This window comes from Oncorhynchus clarkii, chromosome 17 (genome assembly GCF_045791955.1).
Source record: "Oncorhynchus clarkii lewisi isolate Uvic-CL-2024 chromosome 17, UVic_Ocla_1.0, whole genome shotgun sequence".
Lineage (NCBI taxonomy): Eukaryota > Metazoa > Chordata > Actinopteri > Salmoniformes > Salmonidae > Oncorhynchus > Oncorhynchus clarkii.
The window spans coordinates 27,050,065-27,071,220 of record NC_092163.1 but is presented as its reverse complement, the minus strand read 5'-3'; the positions used below and the strand labels follow the sequence as shown (position 1 = coordinate 27,071,220).

Below are 21,156 nucleotides of genomic sequence, written 5' to 3'. Positions count from 1 at the left end.
AAGGCGAAATCCATTAACGGCAAGATAATGGGATTCATTGCCCTTGACAATCAACTGTCCTCTGTCGTGGATGATGTTGGCTTTCGCCGACTGGTCGAGCCCTGGTACACACTATTTTTCAGATGTTGCCCTACCAGAGTTACACAGTATTGTTGAAACGTACATCTATGAGCTACTTGTTTTGGGCGTCACTGCTATTAGCTTCATGACTGACATTTGGACCGGCGATGTCAGCCCCTTGAAAATGCTGAGTCGGGGTCGACGAGGATTTCGTACTGAGGAAAGCCATATTGCACGCTCAAGAATGCTCCGGTTCTCATACCGCTGCTGCCATCTCAATGGCATTTGAAAACATGTTTGAAACTTGGAAACATGAACACACTCTAAGCGCCATTCGAACAACTGACTCAAGAAATAAGCCAATCAACTGCGTCTGCAGCAGACGTGATACCTTCTGTTGTGGCATTGAAATGCCTGCTTGACAAAACTGTCGACACATACCGTGGGGTTAAAACGTACAAAAGTACTCAGTGGCATTCTCTCTGAGCCTCTTTACTGTGTCGCCACCATGCTCGATGCTTGGTACTAGGACCTCTACTTCGATGCAGACAAGAAACAGGGTTTACGTGAAATGGTATATACTGTACATAGCTGGACAAGATGGAAACGGACACAGTGACAGTGCGCACAGAGGAAGAGAGGCCACGGACAGACAGAGCTGAAACTTCACTGCTTGACATGTATGATGAAATCCTGGTTGAGAATGAAACGACTGAACAAATGAACGAAACAGCACAGCAAGTAAACAAAATAAATAGGTTTTGATTATGTTTTACTGGTAATGGGGACATACATAAATGCCAACAAAATAACTTGTGTGTGTGTGTGTGTAACCTGAACTAGGCAAGTCAGTTAAGAACAAATTCTTATTTACAATGACGGCCAAACCCGGATGACACTGGGCCAATTTTGCTCCGCCCTCAGGGACTGAAGTGACGCCTCTTGCACTGAGATGTAGTGCCTTAGACCGCTGCATCCATGTTTGTGTGTGTGTGTGTGTGTGTTAAGTATTTAACTGTACTAGAATGCTTAAAAGGCAGCAAAAAAAAAATGAAATATCGGCATAGTTTTTTTGTCAAGACAAATATTGAATATCTATATTGGCCAAAAATGTCATATGGGTGCATCCCTAGTTCTTAGATATCCTTCAACCTGCACTTATGGACTGACCTCCTCAATTTAAACCACAGGTTTTCAATGTGTTTCAAGTCGGAGACTAGTGCTGAGCGATAGGTGCTTTAAGAGGCTGGTTCAGTTTTGGTTCGATTTATAAAATACACATTTTTTTTTCTTTTTCGGTTTCATAATTTTTGGGGGACATTATGTGGGTTGAATGCTGTAACAACACTGAATAAAACAATGAATAAAGGTCCCATGATGGTAGTGACTCCCCATTACTGTCGCCTCTTCACTGTTGACATTGAGACTGGTGTTTTGCGGGTACTCTTTAATGAAGCTGCCAGTTGAGGACGTGTAAGGTGTTTGTTTCTCCAACTAGACACTAATGTAATTGTCCTCTTGCTCAGTTGTGCACCGGGGCCTCCCACTCTTTCTATTCTGGTTAGAGCCAGTCAAAATGGACATTTCGTTGTGACCCCAAACTTTTGAACAGTAGTGTATAATTTTTTTTGTTGCTGTTTTTTGCTATGGGTTTTCACGAGTTATAGGTACAATAGCAATGTTTCAAATGATTATTATGTACAATGTCTTGACTTCTGGGTGGAAACGTATCTGTATGTCCTGACTAAAGGTCGACCAATTAATCAGAATGGCCGATTAATTAGGGCCGGTATTTTTGGACACCAATTTGGCCGATTTCTTAAAAATTTATTTTTTATTTACATTTATTTTTTAAATGTATACACCTTTATTTAACTAGGCAAGTCAGTTATGAACACATTCTTATTTTCAATGACGGTCTAGGAACGGAGGGTTTACTGCCTTGTTCAGGGGCAGAACGACTGATTTTTACCTTGTCAGCTCGGGGATTCAATCTTGCAACCTTACTGTTAACTAGTCCAACGCTCTAACCACCTGCCTCTCATTGCACTCCATGAGGAGCCTGCCTGTTACGCGAATGCAGTAAGAAGCCAAGGTAAGTTGCTAACTAGCATTAAACTTATCTTATAAAAATCAATCAATCAATCATAATCACTAGTTAACTACACATGGTTGATGATATTACTAGTTTATCTAGCGTGTCCTGCGTTGCATATGATCGATGCGATGCGCATTCGTGAAAAAGGTACCTAAACATCAATGCCTTTCTTAAAATCAATACACAAGTATATCTTTTTAAACCTGCATATTTAGTTAATATTGCCTGCTAACATGAATTTCTTTGTGTCACTTCTCTTGCAACAGAGTCAGGGTATATGCAGCAGTTTGGGCCCGCTCGTTGCCAACTTCGCCAAACGGGGGAGGATTTAACAAAAGCGCATTTGCGAAAAAAAGCACAATCGTTGCACGACTGTACCTAACCATAAACATCAATGCCTTTCTTAAAATCAATACACAGAAGTATATATTTTTAAACCTGCATATTTGGATAATAGAAATCCAGGTTAGCAGGCAATATTAACCAGGTGAAATTGTGTCACTTCTTTTGCGTTCATTGCACGCCGAGTCAGGGTATATGCAACAGTTTGGGCCGGCTGGCTCGTTGCGAACTAATTTTCCAGAATTGTACGTAATTATGACATAACATTGAAGGTTGTGCAATGTAACAGGAATATTTAGACTTATGGATGCCACCCGTTAGATAAAATACGGAACGGTTCCGTATTTCACTGAAATAATAAATGCTTTGTTTTCGAGATGATAGTTTCCAGATTCAACCATATTAATGGCCTAAGGCTCGTATTTCTGTGTGTTATTATGTTATAATTAAGTCTATGATTTGATAGAGCAGTCTGACTGAGCGATGGTAGGCACCAGCAGGCTCGTAAGCATTCATTCAAACAGGTCTCCCTCAAATCCGAGATTAGGCTGGTGTAACCGATGTGAAATGGCTCGCTAGTTAGCTAGGGGTGCGCGATAATAGCGTTTCAAACGTCACTCGCTCTGAGACTTGGAGTAGTTGTTCCCCTTGCTCTGCATGGGTAAAGCTGCTTCGAGGGTGGCTGTTGTCAATGTGTTCCTGGTTCGAGCCCAGGTAGGAGCGAGGAGAGGGACGGAAGCTAAACTGTTACACTGGCAATACTAAAGTGCCTATAAGAACATCCAATAGTCAAAGGTATATGAAATACAAATGGTATAGAGAGAAATAGTCCTATAATTCCTATAATAACTACCACCTAAAACTTCTTACCTGGGAATATTGAAGACTCATGTTAAAAGGAACCACAGCTGCCCTGTGTAGGGTACAGTCTTTCGGATGGGATGTTAAACGGGTGTCCTGACTCTCTGAGGTCATTAAAGATCCCATGGCACTTATCGTAAGAGTAGGGGTGTTAACCCCGGTGTCCTGGCTAAATTCCCAATCTGGCCCTCAAACTATCACGGTCACCTAATAATCCCCAGTTTACAATTGGTTCATTCATCCCCATCCTCTCCCCTGTAACTATTCCCCAGGTTGTTGCTGTAAATGAGAATGTGTTCTCAGTTAACTTACCTGGTAAAATAAATAAATATTATTACAAATAAAGAAAGAAAACGCGTCCGATTAATCGGTATCTACTTTTTTTGGTCCTCCAATTATCGGTATTGGCGTTGAAAAATCATAATCGGTCGACCTCTAGTCCTGACCTTTCTTTTATTCACCAAATTGGTTCCGCTTTAAATTAAGTGCAGCTTATAAAGGCTTCATAACGCGTTCATAAGCACTATATAAATGTGTCACAAATCATCTAACTATGTCATGCTTAATAAAGGGTTCATAAATGTTGCATAACTGTGCCTTAATCACCAATGTCAAATGTGTCATAACCCACTAGGTTGAATATGACAAACATGTGCTTTATAAAGGGTGACATGTTTGGCTTCAGGATGACACATGCTCTAAAGAGAAGCCATGTTAGTCACACCAGGCAACACTTACCTTGAGGAAAGCCCCCAACATAAAGAAATTGAAAGTGGCTTTCTTCTGGAATCAAGTTACATGTTCCTCAGTTCACAAACACGCACACAGCTATATATAAGGAGCCATGCTGTGCGGTGCTAGGCCCAGTCAGGTCTCCCTCGCTGAAAAATCAGCCACAGAATGTTGTCACCATTGTACAGGTTGTAATCAAGCCCTGGTCTCCAGCATGGGACAGAACAGGAATACCTTGTGGCTAGGCAGTCTCAGGTAGGACTATTCCAAATCATCTTGGCTCTGACACACACACAGACACACACACACACGCACACACACACAAATGCAAGCTTTGCAGGTCCATCAACCCATTTAAATACCTCTCACACTCTACAGTTAACCTGTGGATCTTGGGAACCTTCATAAATCAGCAGAACATTTATAAACAATGTATTAACACTTCATGTAGTGTCCTGTAATACTTTGTTTGAAGTGCGACACCATCGGTCATTCATAACACATCCATAAAGACTATCGCGTGACAGTGTACTTACTGTACTTTAAAGTCGGACACCTTTTGGTCATTCATAACACAGACATCTTAATGAGGCTAACTTAAGAAATCATCACTATCAGCTAAAACAAATAAACAGTCAAGAGTAGTTTATTTTATGTTTTACATTTGAAACCCCTTCCATTAATACCCCACCCTCATTTATCACATCTCTAACAAATTGGATGGCAAGTTAAAACAATACAAATACATGGAGTTTCCAAAAGTCCAGCAGTGCAATTACATTGAACATTACACAGGGTTGTGAATAGTGTAGCTTGTCCCTGAGCTGGCGAAAAAATGCTTATTGCCTCTGTCTGCTGGTGGTACTGCGTGTTGGTTCCAACCTTAAAAGTAACAACAAAGAAAGTTAGCAGGTCTGTTATGAAATGCCTTTGTCACATCACCTGGATAAGGGCATTTCTGTGCTGCACTGATAGGACAGGTTGATTGCATTATAGTAATGGTCTTATGTGTTATTATTTAGCGTGCACACACAGGTTTTATTGTTAAGGGCATATCATTCCCCTTCCATCTATTCTGTATAACAATGGAGACAGGGTGGCAGGCACCACCTTCAGGGCCACATCGCCAAATGATACAATGGGGGAAAACAACATTTCAAATTATCGATGTGATCAGGTGGAAAACATATTGGATCAGGACATATGTCAGCTTCCTTTAAAACGAGGCCTGGTATATTTTTCAGGCTGTCTTACCATTAGAACGTTTTACCATCTTCTGCCAGGTCACTTCTTCTCCACCTTTGGAAGACACCAACTCACGTCTGATGTCATTCCATCACAGGTCACACATGCATTTGAAGAAACACAAAATATGCATATTTTTAAACGATCTCCACGAGTTTAGAGATGGTTGCTAAAAAAATAAACCATTACATTACACACCTTAATAGCATGTTTCTGTCTGAACTAACCTGTCAATTATGACGTTGTTGAGGAATAGTATGAGGTAGAGGAGGGCATTTCAAGCACTTGGGTTTGTGGGGACAGCTTGGGGCTCAGTGCCTTCCTTGGCTATCTACCTAGAGAGCTTATTAAACAGATAAGAGTCAAGGCAACATAACATAAGAACCAATGCAATAACAACGAATGCAAAGCAATACAAAACAACTAGACCTAGACGGCTAACTGGTTTCTAAGCTACACTACATGACCAAAAGTATGTGGACACCTGCTCGTCGAACATCTCATTCCAAAATAATTGCCATTTAATATGGAGTTGGTCCCCCCTTTACTGCTATACTGCTATAACAACCTCCACTCTTCTGGGAAGGCTTTCCACTAGATATTGGAACATTGCTGTGGGGACTTGCTTCCATTCAGTCACAAGAGCATTTGTGAGGTCTGGCACTGATGTTGGGCATTCCAATTCATCCCAAAGGTGTTCGATGGGGTTGAGGTCAGGGCTCTGTGCAGGACAGTCAAGTTCTTCCACACCGATCTCAACAAACCATTTCTGTATGGACTTCTCTTTGTGGACTGGGGCATTGTCATGCTGAAACAGGAAAGGGCCAAACTGTTGCCCAAACTGTTGCACACTGGAAGCACAGAACCGTCTAGAATGTCATTGTATGCTAAAATTTCCCTTAGCTGGAACTTAGGGGCCTAAACCGAACCAAGTCAGCCCAAACCATTATTCCTCATCCACCAAACTTTACAGTATTCACTATTGTCATGAGAATTTTTATCCCAATGTTTTGGACTCAACTATCACTTAAGCTTTGAATAATTCCCAAGGGTTGTAAATGCCCCTCCTCCTCTCTAACACTGTCAATGCTGTTTACAAGAATTTTCCAACAATATTGCTTCAATATGGTTCATAATCTACTGCAAGCCTAACGGTTTCTCCCCTCCCTGAGTGGGGAGACCTCCTTCCCTGTTATCAGTTTCACAGTGGTCACAAGATGTCAGCCACAGTTCCTTGTCTGTTAACAGTTCCTCTTTTCCTATGCACATACATATATGAATTCTAGTCTTATGATTCAAACAAATTTCACTCCATTATACAGTGACAGGGTGGAATACTGTTAGTTATTGCCTTATCATTTAATTTGAATTTATAAATAATTTAGTCATTATCTTACCATTACCTTAAACATATAAATCATATGAATTTCTATAACAACTATGCATCCAGGCAGGTAGCATTCTCGGGGCAACTGCCAAACCCATTTGTCTGTCGGACTGCCAGTTGGTGAAGCGTGATTCACCACTCCAGAGAATGCATTTCCACTACACCAGAGTCCAATGGCGGTGAGCTTTACACCACTCCAGCCGATGCTTTGCATCCCGGCTGCTCGGCCATGGAAACCCATTTCATAAAGCTCCCAACAAACAGTTCTTGTGCTGACGTTGCTTCCAGAGGCAATTTGGAAGGCTGTAGTGAGTGTTGCAACCGAGGACAGACGAATTTTACACACTTCAGCACTCGGCAGTCCGGTTCTCTGAGCTTGTGTTGCCTACCACTGTTTACATCCTTGTTTGTGAACATTTCTCCTTTTCCAAGATAGTCAATCCCCCGGACAGGTGTGGCATATCAAGAAGCTGAGTAAACATCAATACACAGTTGCACCTTGTGCTGGGAACAATAAAATACAATAAATGTCCATTTTTGTCACACAAGACAATGCTACAGATGTATCATACGTGTTTTAGACTTAATTTTGCTTACTGGGACTATCCTAGTTTTGCAGGGTTGGCATTTTGTGGTCTTGCCTAGGGCGTCAGAACGGCAAGGACCGGCCTTGCCGGGAGTCATATCCCTCTTTCTTTAGGGGCATGTATTTTCAGCATACCGATGCATGGTCTTTTTTCCCTCCCATATAAAGTATTTAAAGCACAACTGAAGGCAACAAACAACTTCTCTGATAGAAAACGGCCTATGTGGCATCGATAATAGTCAAACATTCTAGTGTCAAAATTGACTGCAGTGTAAATATAATAATTTTGGTGATAAAGTCAATCTCATCCAAAAGTTCATCTTACTTGAGCATTGGTTTTTGATTTCGACATTGCTCACTTGCCCAGTAACACAGGATACACAGCTGCGGTGATTGCACTCTATCCAATGCTGCCGCAGAACACACAGACTGTGAGACTGACCTGCCCAGCAGCACAGCGGATTGGACTTGGTTTACATAAGAGATCACGTTGCATATTTTTTACTTATTAAATACCGTAGCTAGATGTAAAATTGCGCGACTAAAACTTCCCCTGCAAAGACTTCTAATTTAATTACAAAATTCTTGAGTTATCTTAGATGCACTTACTACTTTGAAGCACTGATACTGCCATTGTTCCTATGGTGACTCATGGGAGACACATCAGTAACTACCACATCAAACCACAACGCCAAGACTGAAATCTTGTTTTTCTTCAATAGCAACCAGAGAAACACATGCGGAATCTGTGCTTTCAGTTGCTCTTTAATAATACAATTATACTGCTTAAAAATGTATGATGGAATGCATATCAGTAGCATCATTTAAATAGAATTAAACCTAGGAGTAACCATCATTTTAATTGAATAAAAGTTCCCCCCATAAACTAGGATTTAACAACTTCCACTTGTCAATGTTTTGTTTTCTTTGTTGGAGGACTGGAAGCATATTGATATCCACTATCTTATCTAACTCGAATGTCAACACAATCCCCAGATAATTCATACCCGATTGCATACGCTTGAAATCAAAAGGGGTTAACCATAGCTGACGGGAGTATTGTAGAGACTGGCATAGCCTCAGATCTATGCCAATTATTAGCCTTGTATCCGGAAATAACAGAACGTATCTCCACAGTTTTGAGCAGTGGTTGGTTTTAATCAGCAACACAATGTCATCAGCTTTTAAGAACAATTTCTATTCCTCTCCCCTATATACTTGTTGAATCTCTGGGTTTCCTATTACAGATATCACCAGAGGTTCTATCGCTATCAAAAACAGCAAAGGAGAGAGAGGGTCCTCTAGTTTTGTAGATAAATAAACAATTGCGAAATCATTCCATTAGTCTGTACAACTGTCATAGGACCTGAAAAACAGGACATAAATTCATAAACCCAGAACCAAACCTAATCTACTGAGGACAAACTTGAAAAACCAGGGCAGGATCCAGATTTATTCAGCCACAAACGTCTGAAGCGATCACTTAAGTTCCCAAAGCCAACCTGGTCAGAGTGGATGATATCTGGAATAGTTTTCTCCAGTCTAGAGGCAATAATCTTAAGATAATATCTTTCCATCCACATTACTAAGGTTTACAGGTCTATAACTTCCAGTGCGGTCAGGTCTTTATCCTTTTTGGTGATTAAAGTTATTAAAGCCGGACGTACACTACACAATTTTGGTACTGATTTTAGATGTTCCAGACAAGTTTTTGTGATCGGGCACAAAATCCCCATGTCGTTGCCTACTTAGGGCGCACAGCCGTCACCAATGCTCTGTGAGCAAGTCAGAGATATAATCTGAGGGCTACTGATCCCATCTTTGAGCAGTTCCAGACATCCCAGTATTTTCAAACAAAGACAAAAGATTTAAATGTCTTTGAGCTAGGTATGGTAGTAGATGCCAGGCGCACCGGTTTGTGTCAAGAACTGCAACGCGGCTGGGTTTTTCCATGCTCAACAGATTCCCATGTGTATCAAGAATGGTCCACAACCCAAAGGACATCCAGCCAACTTGACACAACAGTGGGATGCATTAGAGTCAACATCGGTCAGCATCACTGTGGAACACTTTCGACACCTTGTAGAGTCCATGCCCCGACCAATTTGAGTCTGATCTGATGGCAAAAGGTGGGGGTGCAACTCAATATTATGAATGTATTCCTAATGTCTGGTATACTCAGTGTATTTCAGTATATTGCTTAATATATTGTTGTATATTTGTCAGTACAGCAATATACTGATAAAGTAGATATGGATGACATTGTTTCCGTTAGGACAATGTGGCACTATACAACGTGACCGGGAAGATTTGAATTTACCTGGACCCATATGCATTGGGTGCAAAGCACCTTCATCCACGGTTCTCAGAATGTCAGAATAACATAAATCACATTTAGATTATGGTAATGCATCTTAACAGAACATGCCAATCGTAATGAAGCAGCCAATTAAACCTAATTTTCAGACATTTGCCAAAATGCAATTTGTGGGAGAACACCATTCTAAACAGCACACCTGATAGCGGTTCCATATGTGACAGAGATAACAAATCTCTGTTAGAAACTTAGAAAGAAGTGGAATTTAAGGTGCAACAACTAGGATGGGTTTCTAATATGAGTAGGATTGTGCTTTTGGCTTCTGGACAACGAAAAAAAGTTCATATGAAAACCAATAGAACAGCAGAGCGCATGTCAATAGGCCTAGCTAATTATTGAGTCACAGATCCAGTCACTGGGGATTTGAACTGGCTCATGCTGTTATTCTCTTCTAATCAAGGTAAATTCCCATAAGTACTTTAATCCCACAGCAGGCTACTCAATCGCTCTTCCTTCTGTCTGACCCCTCCGTACTAATAGATGAAATAAGCCGAAAACATGGAAATAATGTGCTCTTCTAAGTCGTCCTGGTTTCTACGAGGACAACATTTCCAAATAGAGCTGTCAAAAAAAGTGAGCTCCCAGTAGTCAACATTGGGCTGCCAAAGAGCAAGGCATCAAATATAGTGGCTGGACGGCAAGACATGAGAGGTCTTCAATGAAAGAAGGGCACAGTCAGATGTTGAAGGCACACATCTATATCGGGATCTGTACAACATGAACTAGATCTAGTATCTACCCTTTCCTTCATCCTGTTTTTGAAACCTGTGTTGACATTATTTTTGAAATAAGGACTATAGAAGAGTGCAGACAGCCTCCCATTGTTTCTAGATAAAGCATCAAAATATTGTACCAAGTTTACTGCATATCTTCTTCTATTTCCTAAAAACTCTTGTGGAAGAATATTCCTTGGAGATTTCAGCCGTATTATAGGCTTTGCCTGGTTTATCTTATCAATGAGCCACAATTCTGAACAAAGCCATTGACTGCATCATATAGGACCTAGTTAAACGAAGAACCCTTTCATTTTGTCAAAATTGGCCTTTTCCTATTACCAGAACAAAGTTGTAAACATTGACTTCAATTCTGTTTGTCACGGCTTTTAAAAGAGTAATAGCCATTTGGTTGGGTTGTCGTTAGCTACAGTATTTTAAGTCAGAGGAGGTGGCGGCAACGGCCTTGCATCATCCTCCCACCCAGCACATTACAAATTCAGAACCGCCATGAGGTGTGCCACGGAGCCCGGCGAACAGATGGTCCTCAAATTTGCCCTTGAATTGAGCAGAATCATTCGTCTGGAACGTCTGGCATATTGAATTATAATCATTGTTACCTTGTTGTGCGCAATTTGGCCAGATTGGTCTGACTATTTGGGAAGTTCGCTGGGAAGTAGCTCTGAGTTCTTTTTGAGTGTTTTGATATGGTTTGCCCTTTCAAAGTGCCTTACTTTGTGTCCTAGGCTAGAACTGAGAACTTGAGCCAAAGGCTGCATCCCAATAGAGCTCTGCTATCCAACCTGAACCCGACGGGCCCCGACATTATACATCGGGTTAGGGCCGGGTAGGGCCTGTTTGGTTAGAGTGTTGGGCCAGTAACCGAAAGGTTGCTAGATTGAATCCCCAAGCTGACTAGGTAAAAATCTGTTGTTCTGTCCCTGAACAATGCAGTTAACCCACTCTTCCTAGGCCATCATTGTAAATAAGAATTTGTTCATAACGGACTTGCCTAGTTAAATAAAGGTTCAATTAAAAATGAAACTCAACTAGAGTTTGGTTAGGGCTCGGGGATCACGAACATTTTGAATCTGAGCCATTTGCTTGTGCTCTGCTACACAGTACAGTCATATCTGATTAAGATCATAACATGGTGTCAGAAGCGCTTCGACCTCATCAAATATAAGACAGGACTATTTCACAGAAAATAATAATGTTCCTTGAGTTTCGTCAGAGTTTAGAGTGTCAAAGTAGCCCACAGCTTTCTCATGTCTCATTGAGGAGAGCAGCCCAAGCCATTGCTATGGCTGCCCGCAGGGAGCGAGTGGCAGACAGTTGGTTTTTACTAACTAAGGAATTCATTTCTGATTTTGGGTTTCGGGCAGGTCTGGGTTTTAAATTTGGCAGAAGCAATCGGGCCTGAATGTTGCGGGTATGGTTAGGGCTCAGGCTTAAAATTCATGCCCGTGCAGGGCTCTCCGTCCCAAATTACACCCTATTCCCTATATACACTGCACCAAATACCCTAGTTTCAGACTCCTAATTATCCTGACACCTCTTAAGACTCTAGCCACTTCCATGCCAGTTTGAAGAACTTAGGTGTTTTATCTCCGAACACAGTTTTTTTTCACCGACTCCTGGATAAGGGGAACCATGGGGTGTTAACAACACTCAGTGGAGACTAGAGATCCTGACTGCCAATGTGTCCAGCCTGAGACATGACCGGTATTTAACATAATACAAAATTCCCCATCAAAATACGTCAGTTTGAGCTAGAGATATCTGTTTTTTTGCATTTTTGAAAATGTCAGTAGCATCTGAACTCTATAGAAAGGGGAGATTCTAATTCTAGTAAAAATTCCAAGTGATTTTATTTATTTATTTATCCGCTATTTTTACCAGGTAAGTTGACTGAGAACACATTCTCATTTGCAGCAACGACCTGGGGAATAGTTACAGGGGAGAGGAGGGGGATGAATGAGCCAAGTCAGTTAGGATCACCACTTTATTTTAAGAATATGAAATGTCAGAATAATAGCAGAGTGAATGATCTATTTCAGCTTTTATTTATTTCATCACATTCCTAGTGGGTCAGAAGTTGACATTGCCTTTAAATTGTTTAACATGGGTCAAACTTTCGGGTAACCTTCCACAAGCTTCCCACAATAAGTTGGGTGAATTTTGGCCCATTCCTGCTGAGTAACTGTAACTGAGTCAGGTTTGTAGGCCTCCTTGCTCGCACACGCTTTTTCAGTTCTGCTCACACATTTTCTATAGGTATAAGGTCAGGGCTTTGTGATGGCCACTCCAATACCTTGACTTTGTTGTCCTTAAACCATTTTGCCACAACTTTGGAAGTATGCTTGGGGCCATTGTCCATTTGGAAGACCAATTTGCCACCAAGCTTTAACTTCCTGACTGATGTCTTGAGATGTTTAAGCCAATTTGTGTATCGCTCAATCATCATTTAGACTAGGGTTCGTGCAGATTTGAAGTCAACGACGTTCAGATTGAGACTGATATGATGTAATAATATTTCATGGATGACTAATATGATGACGAAATATTCTGATATATTTTTGAGTTAATTCAGGAAAAGGTAACTCATTAAACAAACTTTTTCCGTTGTGCTAAGATTGCTAATGAGTTAATTGTCACGTAATTAATCACGTAATAATTAAACATAGTTAATTGATTTGATAAAATAACCGTCATATGTGTTATTTCATAGATCAGAAGTCTTCACTATTATTCTACAATGTAGAAAATGGTAAAAATAAAGAAAAACCCTGGAGTGAGTACGTGTGTCCAAACTTTTGACTGGTACTGTTTATATTACGACATTGATTTTAGTGTTGGCAAATTGGCTTAATCTCGTAGTGAGGAGCCTATAAAACGTAGCTAGCTTCATTAACATTTGTGAATTCGGAAATGTATTGGAATAAATGACCAAACTATAGAACTATGGGTAAGTGTAGCTAGCTAGCCATGTTAGCTTGCTAAGTACATGAATAGCTTTAGGCTGGTTGTTTTTATACTCAACTTCAAGATTTCCACCAAGGACGTTGCCTCTCCGATCATCACTCTCCCTCGCTTGGGCCAGGGACATTTAAGGTACATTCGGATGTGACGATTTAATACGTCATTCAAGGGCTGGGGGCTTAGGGCCGAGGGCTGTCTACTTTGAATTTGGACTGCTGCCTCTGTGATACAAGTTAGACGGAAGAGGAATCGAGACATCTCACTGGCAAAGAAATTCTGGTTCATATACAGGTAGAACAGACCAAGCTGCTATCGCGGGGCGGCAGGTAGCCTAGCAGTTAAGAGTGTTGTGCCAGTAACGTCGCCAGTCTACTAACCACCGGTCCTAGCAACCCACATTACGCATACCTGGAAACCATCATCAAGCACACCTGCCTTCATCATTACCTTGATTACTTCCCCGTTATTTAGTCCTCAGTAGCCTTGGTCTTCATGCAGTATATGCTTTTTGTTCACTTTCAGTACGCGTCTCCTGTTTGTTTATCTGCTTATTCTCTTTATTAAACTTACCTTCTGCACCTGCTTCCTGACTCCTAGTGTATACGTTAATCTGCTAAATGACAAAAATATAAATGTAATATCTATAGGAGAGCCACCCCTTAATTAAGTAGACCGGAACTGTGACACATTTTTTCAATGGTAAACGGGCTGAGTAAGGCATCTTCATTTATCCACCATCTTTGGCTCTAGGTGCACAGATCCACAAGACTTCGCTCAAAGCTAGAGTACATCGATAACATATCATAACCGTTTATAAAGTTGGCCCCTGCTTATTTTCCATGTCATTCTATTAGAAACTTTTATTAGAAACATTTTTTGGTTGGTGCGATGTTTCTAACATTCATGTAGCCTACTTGGGATTTCTTCACAATCTTTTTATCTGTTCCAACAGCACAGATTCAGGTCAGGCTCACACAAGTTGCAACAAATGCCTAGAACCATTTCCATGGAAATGGGATGAAAAGTAGATTATTCCATCATGCACTGGATGGACAACAACGTCAGAATGAAGTTCACAAAATGCAAGGGAGTATTTGGACACAGGCGAAGATCAAGGCAGAGAGCTATTTAAATTGCCATATTTCATGCCCATAGACATGGCTGTAGTGGACCCTATAGATGGGATAGCTGACAATGTCATGGAAAAGATGCGCACACTACAATGGGGTAGAAGTCTGTGAGTTGTTGTGATTCAGGATGGCCAGATAGCTACCAATAATGACAAGAAACTGCCATGTGGGGAAACACTAAGTGACTCTTTTCAGATAGTTTCATCTTGTTCTTGATACCATGCCTTGTTCTGAGGTGTTTTGGCTGATTTCATGTCAATGCTAATGTGGCAAGAATTCACTAGCTAGATAACCAACAACTCTAACAATGTATTTGAGAGACAAGTGCTCATTGTGCAAATGTATTTATGTTTTTAATAAACATGGGAGACTAAATATAGTTTACATGTTGTTAACAGTCTAAGCCAACCATGTCTATTTTGCCCCATAGTTGCGCACATGTCGGTTTTGTTGCTTAACAACCAACCCATCAATGCATATTCTTTTACTGGGACAGCAAAACACATTTTTACAGTCTGGAAGAATATTGGTGTGCTTGAAGATGGAATACAAAACACATACTCAGCTTAAAGATGATGAACTGAAAGCACCTGCAGGCATGTGCCAACCACCCGCTAAAATCTCGTCACGGTTTTCTCATTTCAGTGCACAAGAATGAAAAATGTTGACATGCGTTTACTCCTTATTCGCTCTTAAAGGACTTGTTTATTTATTTTTATTTTTATTTCACCTTTATTTAACCAGGTAGGCAAGTTGAGAACAAGTTCTCATTTACAATTGCGACCTGGCCAAGATAAAGCAAAGCAGTTCGACACATACAACGACACAGAGTTACACATGGAGTAAAACAAACATACAGTCAATAATACAGTATAAACAAGTCTATATACGATGTGAGCAAATGAGGTGAGATAAGGGAGGTAAAGGCAAAAAGGCCATGGTGGCAAAGTAGATACAATATAGCAAGTAAAACCCTGGAATGATAGATTTGCAATGGGAGAATGTGCAAAGTAGAAATAAAAATAATGGGGGTGCAAAGGAGGAAAATAAATAAATAAATAAAATACAGTAGGGAAAGAGGTAGTTGTTTGGGCTAAATTATAGGTGGGCTATGTACAGGTGCAGTAATCTGTGAGCTGCTCTGACAGTTGGTGCTTAAAGCTAGTGAGGGAGATAAGTGTTTCCAGTTTCAGAGATTTTTGTAGTTCGTTCCAGTCATTGGCAGCAGAGAACTGGAAGGAGAGGCGGCCAAAGAAATAATTGGTTTTGGGGGTGACTAGAGAGATATACCTGCTGGAGCGTGTGCTACAGGTGGGAGATGCAATGGTGACCAGCGAGCTGAGATAAGGGGGGACTTTACCTAGCAGGGTCTTGTAGATGACCTGGAGCCAGTGGGTTTGGCGACGAGTATGAAGCGAGGGCCAGCCAACGAGAGCGTACAGGTCGCAATGGTGGGTAGTATATGGGGCTTTGGTGACAAAACGGATTGCACTGTGATAGACTGCATCCAATTTGTTGAGTAGGGTATTGGAGGCTATTTTGTAAATGACATCGCCAAAGTCGAGGATTGGTAGGATGGTCAGTTTTACAAGGGTATGTTTGGCAGCATGAGTGAAGGATGCTTTGTTGCGAAATAGGAAGCCAATTCTAGATTTAACTTTGGATTGGAGATGTTTGATATGGGTCTGGAAGGAGAGTTTACAGTCTAACCAGACACCTAAGTATTTGTAGTTGTCCACGTATTCTAAGTCGGAGCCGTCCAGAGTAGTAATGTTGGACAGGCGGGTAGGTACAGGTAGCGATCGGTTGAAGAGCATGCATTTAGTTTTACTTGTATTTAAGAGCAATTGGAGGCCACGGAAGGAGAGTTGTATGGCATTGAAGCTTGCCTGGAGGGTTGTTAACACAGTATCCAAAGAAGGGCCAGAAGTATACAGAATGGTGTCGTCTGCATAGAGGTGGATCAGAGACTCACCAGCAGCAAGAGCGACCTCATTGATGTATACAGAGAAGAGAGTCGGTCCAAGAATTGAACCCTGTGGCACCCCCATAGAGACTGCCAGAGGTCCGGACAGCAGACCCTCCGATTTGACACACTGAACTCTATCAGAGAAGTAGTTGGCGAACCAGGCGAGGCAATCATTTGAGAAACCAAGGCTGTCGAGTCTGCCGATGAGGATGTGGTGATTGACAGAGTCGAAAGCCTTGGCCAGATCAATGAATACGGCTGCACAGTAATGTTTCTTATCGATGGCGGTTAAGATATCTTGTGGAGGATGCCCGTTATGATTTCTGAACCCATTTTGTCAAAGCCTGTACCATATTATGTACTAGATGTATCACAATGGAGCGAGTTAGAGAGGATCATCGCCACTTGCAAAAGTTCTGTGAGAGCTTTGCAAGGTTTTATGGAAAACAGTATTGCACACCAAATATGCCCCTACCTCACCTCTTGAAGAAATACATTTTGGACTATGGTCCAGTATATAGTTTCTGATGCTTTCCATTTCAGTGATTTCATCGGTAAACAGAAGACCAACAATCACAGCATCTCAGTTAATTTAATGATAAATTATTTAACTGCCCAGGAGGTTAAGAGCAGGGTCTGGCAGTCATGAGAGCAATGACGTGCAGTGCATGTAGGTTCTGATGGTACCAAGTACTTACATAATTTAGACTAAAGATCTATGAGAATAAGGATCTGACCAGTGTTGAATTTGCAGTGAGCTCAGACATTATTTGCCTGCCCCCTAAACAGCTGTTTGTCATAAGGAAGTGAAGATCGGCATGATCTGTATAGTGTCTTCACATTCATGTATCTAAACAAGGATTTTGCCATTGTACAGCTGAAAGAACATGATAAGGTAGGGATGCTGTGAGAGGTTATAAGCACTGATCAAAGTATACGTTTTCGCTCATCATATGTACTTACCGCGTGGTTCGCCACTGACAGACACATTGGTCTACCACTCATTCAACCAGATGTAGAGCTAACACCAGGCATAGTTGCACAGTTGTTCTGTTGTGAGGAGCTTGTTGGTCCAGCAAATGGAAACTCATGCATTTCACTACAATTTATTATACATTTTTGTTATGTTAATCCCAATTGTCAACCAGTTTTTTTCGCTTGGCTTTTAATTAATGACGGCTTTATGTTTTATGTTCTTTGATAACATTTGATCTCTTTTATTGCCGTGCTTGTTTTTTTCATTTTATTGTTTTAAGTGTGTTGCTCTTTTAAATGCACTTCAAATAACATTTGAATTTAAGTTTGATTAGATGTTGGATATTTAATTGACGATTGTATGAATATAGGCTCCATTAACTTTATAGTCTATCATTCTTAAGACATTTTTAATATGTATGAACTAGGTTATATACCTACTAAATACATGTTTGGAGTAGATTGCCTGCTGAGATGAATTGGGGCGTTATATGAGTACAATAGACAAGGTGTTAGGGGCTAATAGCATGTGTAAAGATCCATGACCTTCCAGAGCCAACTAATCAAGAGTGGTCCAGCTCTGCTTTTATTCTGACTTCTCAATACTGAGCTTCTACTACTTATCATTAAAGATATTCTCCCTTGCATGTACACACTCGGAAACAGACCATTTTACACATCTATAATACACTACTTTTGACCAGAGCTTTATGGGCCCTGGTCAAAAGTAGTGCACTATATAGTAAATGGAGTGTCGTTTAGGATACACACAAAGTGTTATAAATCTGCTGATGACTTCCTTCTGTCCGTCAGTACGCCCAGTCTGGCTAGCCAGCTGCTGACTCCAGCTCCAACGTTTGTCTGTCTAGTACTCCTGCCAAGCGGCAGCTTAACACCAGGAACATGTTCAACACAACTAAGACAACTAAGCTCTCAAAAGTAGTGCACTATATAGGGAACAGGGTGCCATTTGGGACGTAACCATTTAAGCTATTAGATGTAGGCCAGCTCTATTTCGTCCAGACCCGGGTTCAAATAATATTTGTTTTCTATCAAATAATTTAAGCTGAGTTTGTCTGGCATAAATGGATGGACAAAAATGGAATTGTCCCAAAAGTTCAAACTCCAAACATCTGGCACAGGCATGCCGATTCAAACGCTCATAGCATTTGAAAGACCGCAAATAGTATTTGAACCCTAGTATGATTTCCTTTGGCCATGTGTCTCAGTCGTTGATGCATAAGCTGTGGTCTTGTGTTGTCTTTCAGATGATGGAAAACTGTCGTTTGATGAGTTCAATGCTTATTTCGCAGACGGGATTCTCACCACTGAGGAGTTGCAGGAGCTCTTCTACTCCTTAGATGGGCAGCAGAATAAGTATGTTCCCATTCTGTGATTCCTCATGAAACTAGAACAAAACAAGACAATGATTTTTGGGGGATTTTCACGACATTTAATCCATAGAAGGGTCCTTTAGTAGGAGGAAGGATTGTTGACATATATTTGACATTTGTATCTTAAACCATAATTGAGCAATAATTGAGGCTGGAGTATTTGTGACATTTTGGCCTTACCGAGGCCTCCTTTAAGACACCATAATGTCTCATCTGTAGGAACTAAAAAGAAACATTTGGTTTCATATTACGCTTTACCGCTTGCTCTATAATATGAGTAGTATTTTCTTACAATAATTTCTTACAACAATTTTCTTACATTCATTTATGAATATTGAAAATATACCATTTTAGATTTGGCACATGTTTCATATTGTTGAGCATAATATACTCGGAGGGAATATCAATGTTCCAGAGTGGGATCTCTGCTACTTTAAGAGTTATAATCAAATTTGTAAGCATTACCAACAGAGTGAATGTGAAAATGGATTCAAAATGGTCGCCCTCTGCTGGTGATTTGCAGGATGTGTAATGATACAAGTAAAAGGAGGGTTGTGATTGCTTACATTCTCTGTATAAAAAAACAACAACATTAAAACTTGCAGAGATCCCACTCTGGAACTTTGACATGCCTGTAGAGTATATTATGTTAAACAATATTGATCTTGCATGCTAGACACTAAGCAAACCAAATTCATAGCTGGGGCCCTGAACTGGAGAAAATGTATTAAGCACTCAGTTAAACTTACAAGTTATAAGATAGCTGGCAAACATCAGTAGTGAATATCAAGTGTAACTTGATCACCTCTCTTGCGATGCACAACAGTGGATCGCCAGGAAGCAAAAATGTATTTTTTTACGGTATTAAAATTATCCCGTGGGTATTTAAAATTGCCCTAGTATACGGTGTATATATAAGGTATACCGCCCTAGCCTAATGGTGTGCAACATTGATTTGATTTATAGCGAAACATAGCACAGGCATGTCCAACTCATCAACATGCACATTTCTTGTATACTTGATGTAGCGTTTTGCAGAACTAAGCAACAACAGAGTAGATGGTGGGGAAAGAGAAACAAGAGGCTATTTAAATACGACCCACTGATATATTTTTCATTTTTAACATGACTTAAAAAGCGTAAGCCTATGCACCAATTAAAAACGGTTCTGTAGCAATGAGGTTTGCTCAGTAGGCAATAGGCTCTGCCAATGTTCTTCTCAGACCATTTTGAAATTATATATTTTTTTAATGTACAGGTAGCTACAGTATATGATCACACTGGTAATAGGTCACTTGTTGTATTACTTGCGAGGCACAGCTGAGTGAGCATAATCATTTGCTTTTTTTTACTGGAGTGATGGTCAGCCTCTCACCCGACTCACCATCCCGCCTCTCCCTCCCTCTGCTGAGAAAAGGGGAATCAGTCTTCCAGCTGATGGCGAAACTAAAGTCGCACTGCATTATTTTGGCCTCATGCACCAATTCATGTTGTTACTCCTATGACCAGAGAAAGTTACATTTTCCTTGATAATAAAAAAGGCACAAGCTGCAAATAATAACAACGCAAGCTTATCAAAACCTATTCCCCCTCAGGAGACTAAACATATTTGGCATGGGTCCTCATATCCTCAAAAGATTCCACAGCTGCACCATCGAGAGCATCCTGACGGGTTGCATCACTGCCTGGTATGGCAACTGCTCGGCCTCCTACTGCAAGTCACTACAGAGGGTAGTGCGAACGGACCAGTACATCACTGGGGCCAAGCTTCCTGCCATCCAGGACCTCTATACCAGGCGGTGTCAGAGGAAGGTCCTAAAAATGGTCAAAGACTCCAGCCACCCGGCAAGTGGTACCGGAGCGCCATGTCTAGGTCCAAGAGGCTTCTAAACAGCTTCTACCCCCAAGCCATAAGACTCCTCCTGAACATCTAATCAAATGGCTACCCAGACTATTTGCATTTGCCCCCCCCCCCCCCCACACGCTGCTACTACTCTCTGTTATTATCTATGCATAGCCACTTTAACAACCCTACCTGCATGTACATAATTATCTCAATTACCTTGACACCGGTGCCCCCGCACGTTGACACATTGACTCTGTACCGGTACCCCCTCTATATAGCCCCGCTATTGTTATTTACTGCTGCTCTATAATTATTGTTTTTTCTTATCGCTTACATTTTTTTACTTACATTTTTTAGGTATTTTCTTAATACTGCATTGTTGGTTAAGGGCTTGTAAGTAAGCATTTCACTGTAAGGTGACTGTTGTATTCGGCGCATGTGACAAATAAAATTTGATTT

General features: G+C 40.9%; 1 protein-coding gene across 1 annotated transcript in view; it reads left to right on the top strand.

The window, feature by feature from the left end:
• The window catches only part of LOC139370656 (N-terminal EF-hand calcium-binding protein 1-like), a 53,807-nt gene that overhangs the window by 7,911 nt on the left and 24,740 nt on the right, over window positions 1-21,156 (top strand). Inside the window, exon 3 of the mRNA XM_071110262.1 lies at window positions 18,726-18,834. Coding sequence (XP_070966363.1) covers window positions 18,726-18,834 — 109 coding nt within the window. The remainder of the gene's footprint in view (window positions 1-18,725; window positions 18,835-21,156) is intronic.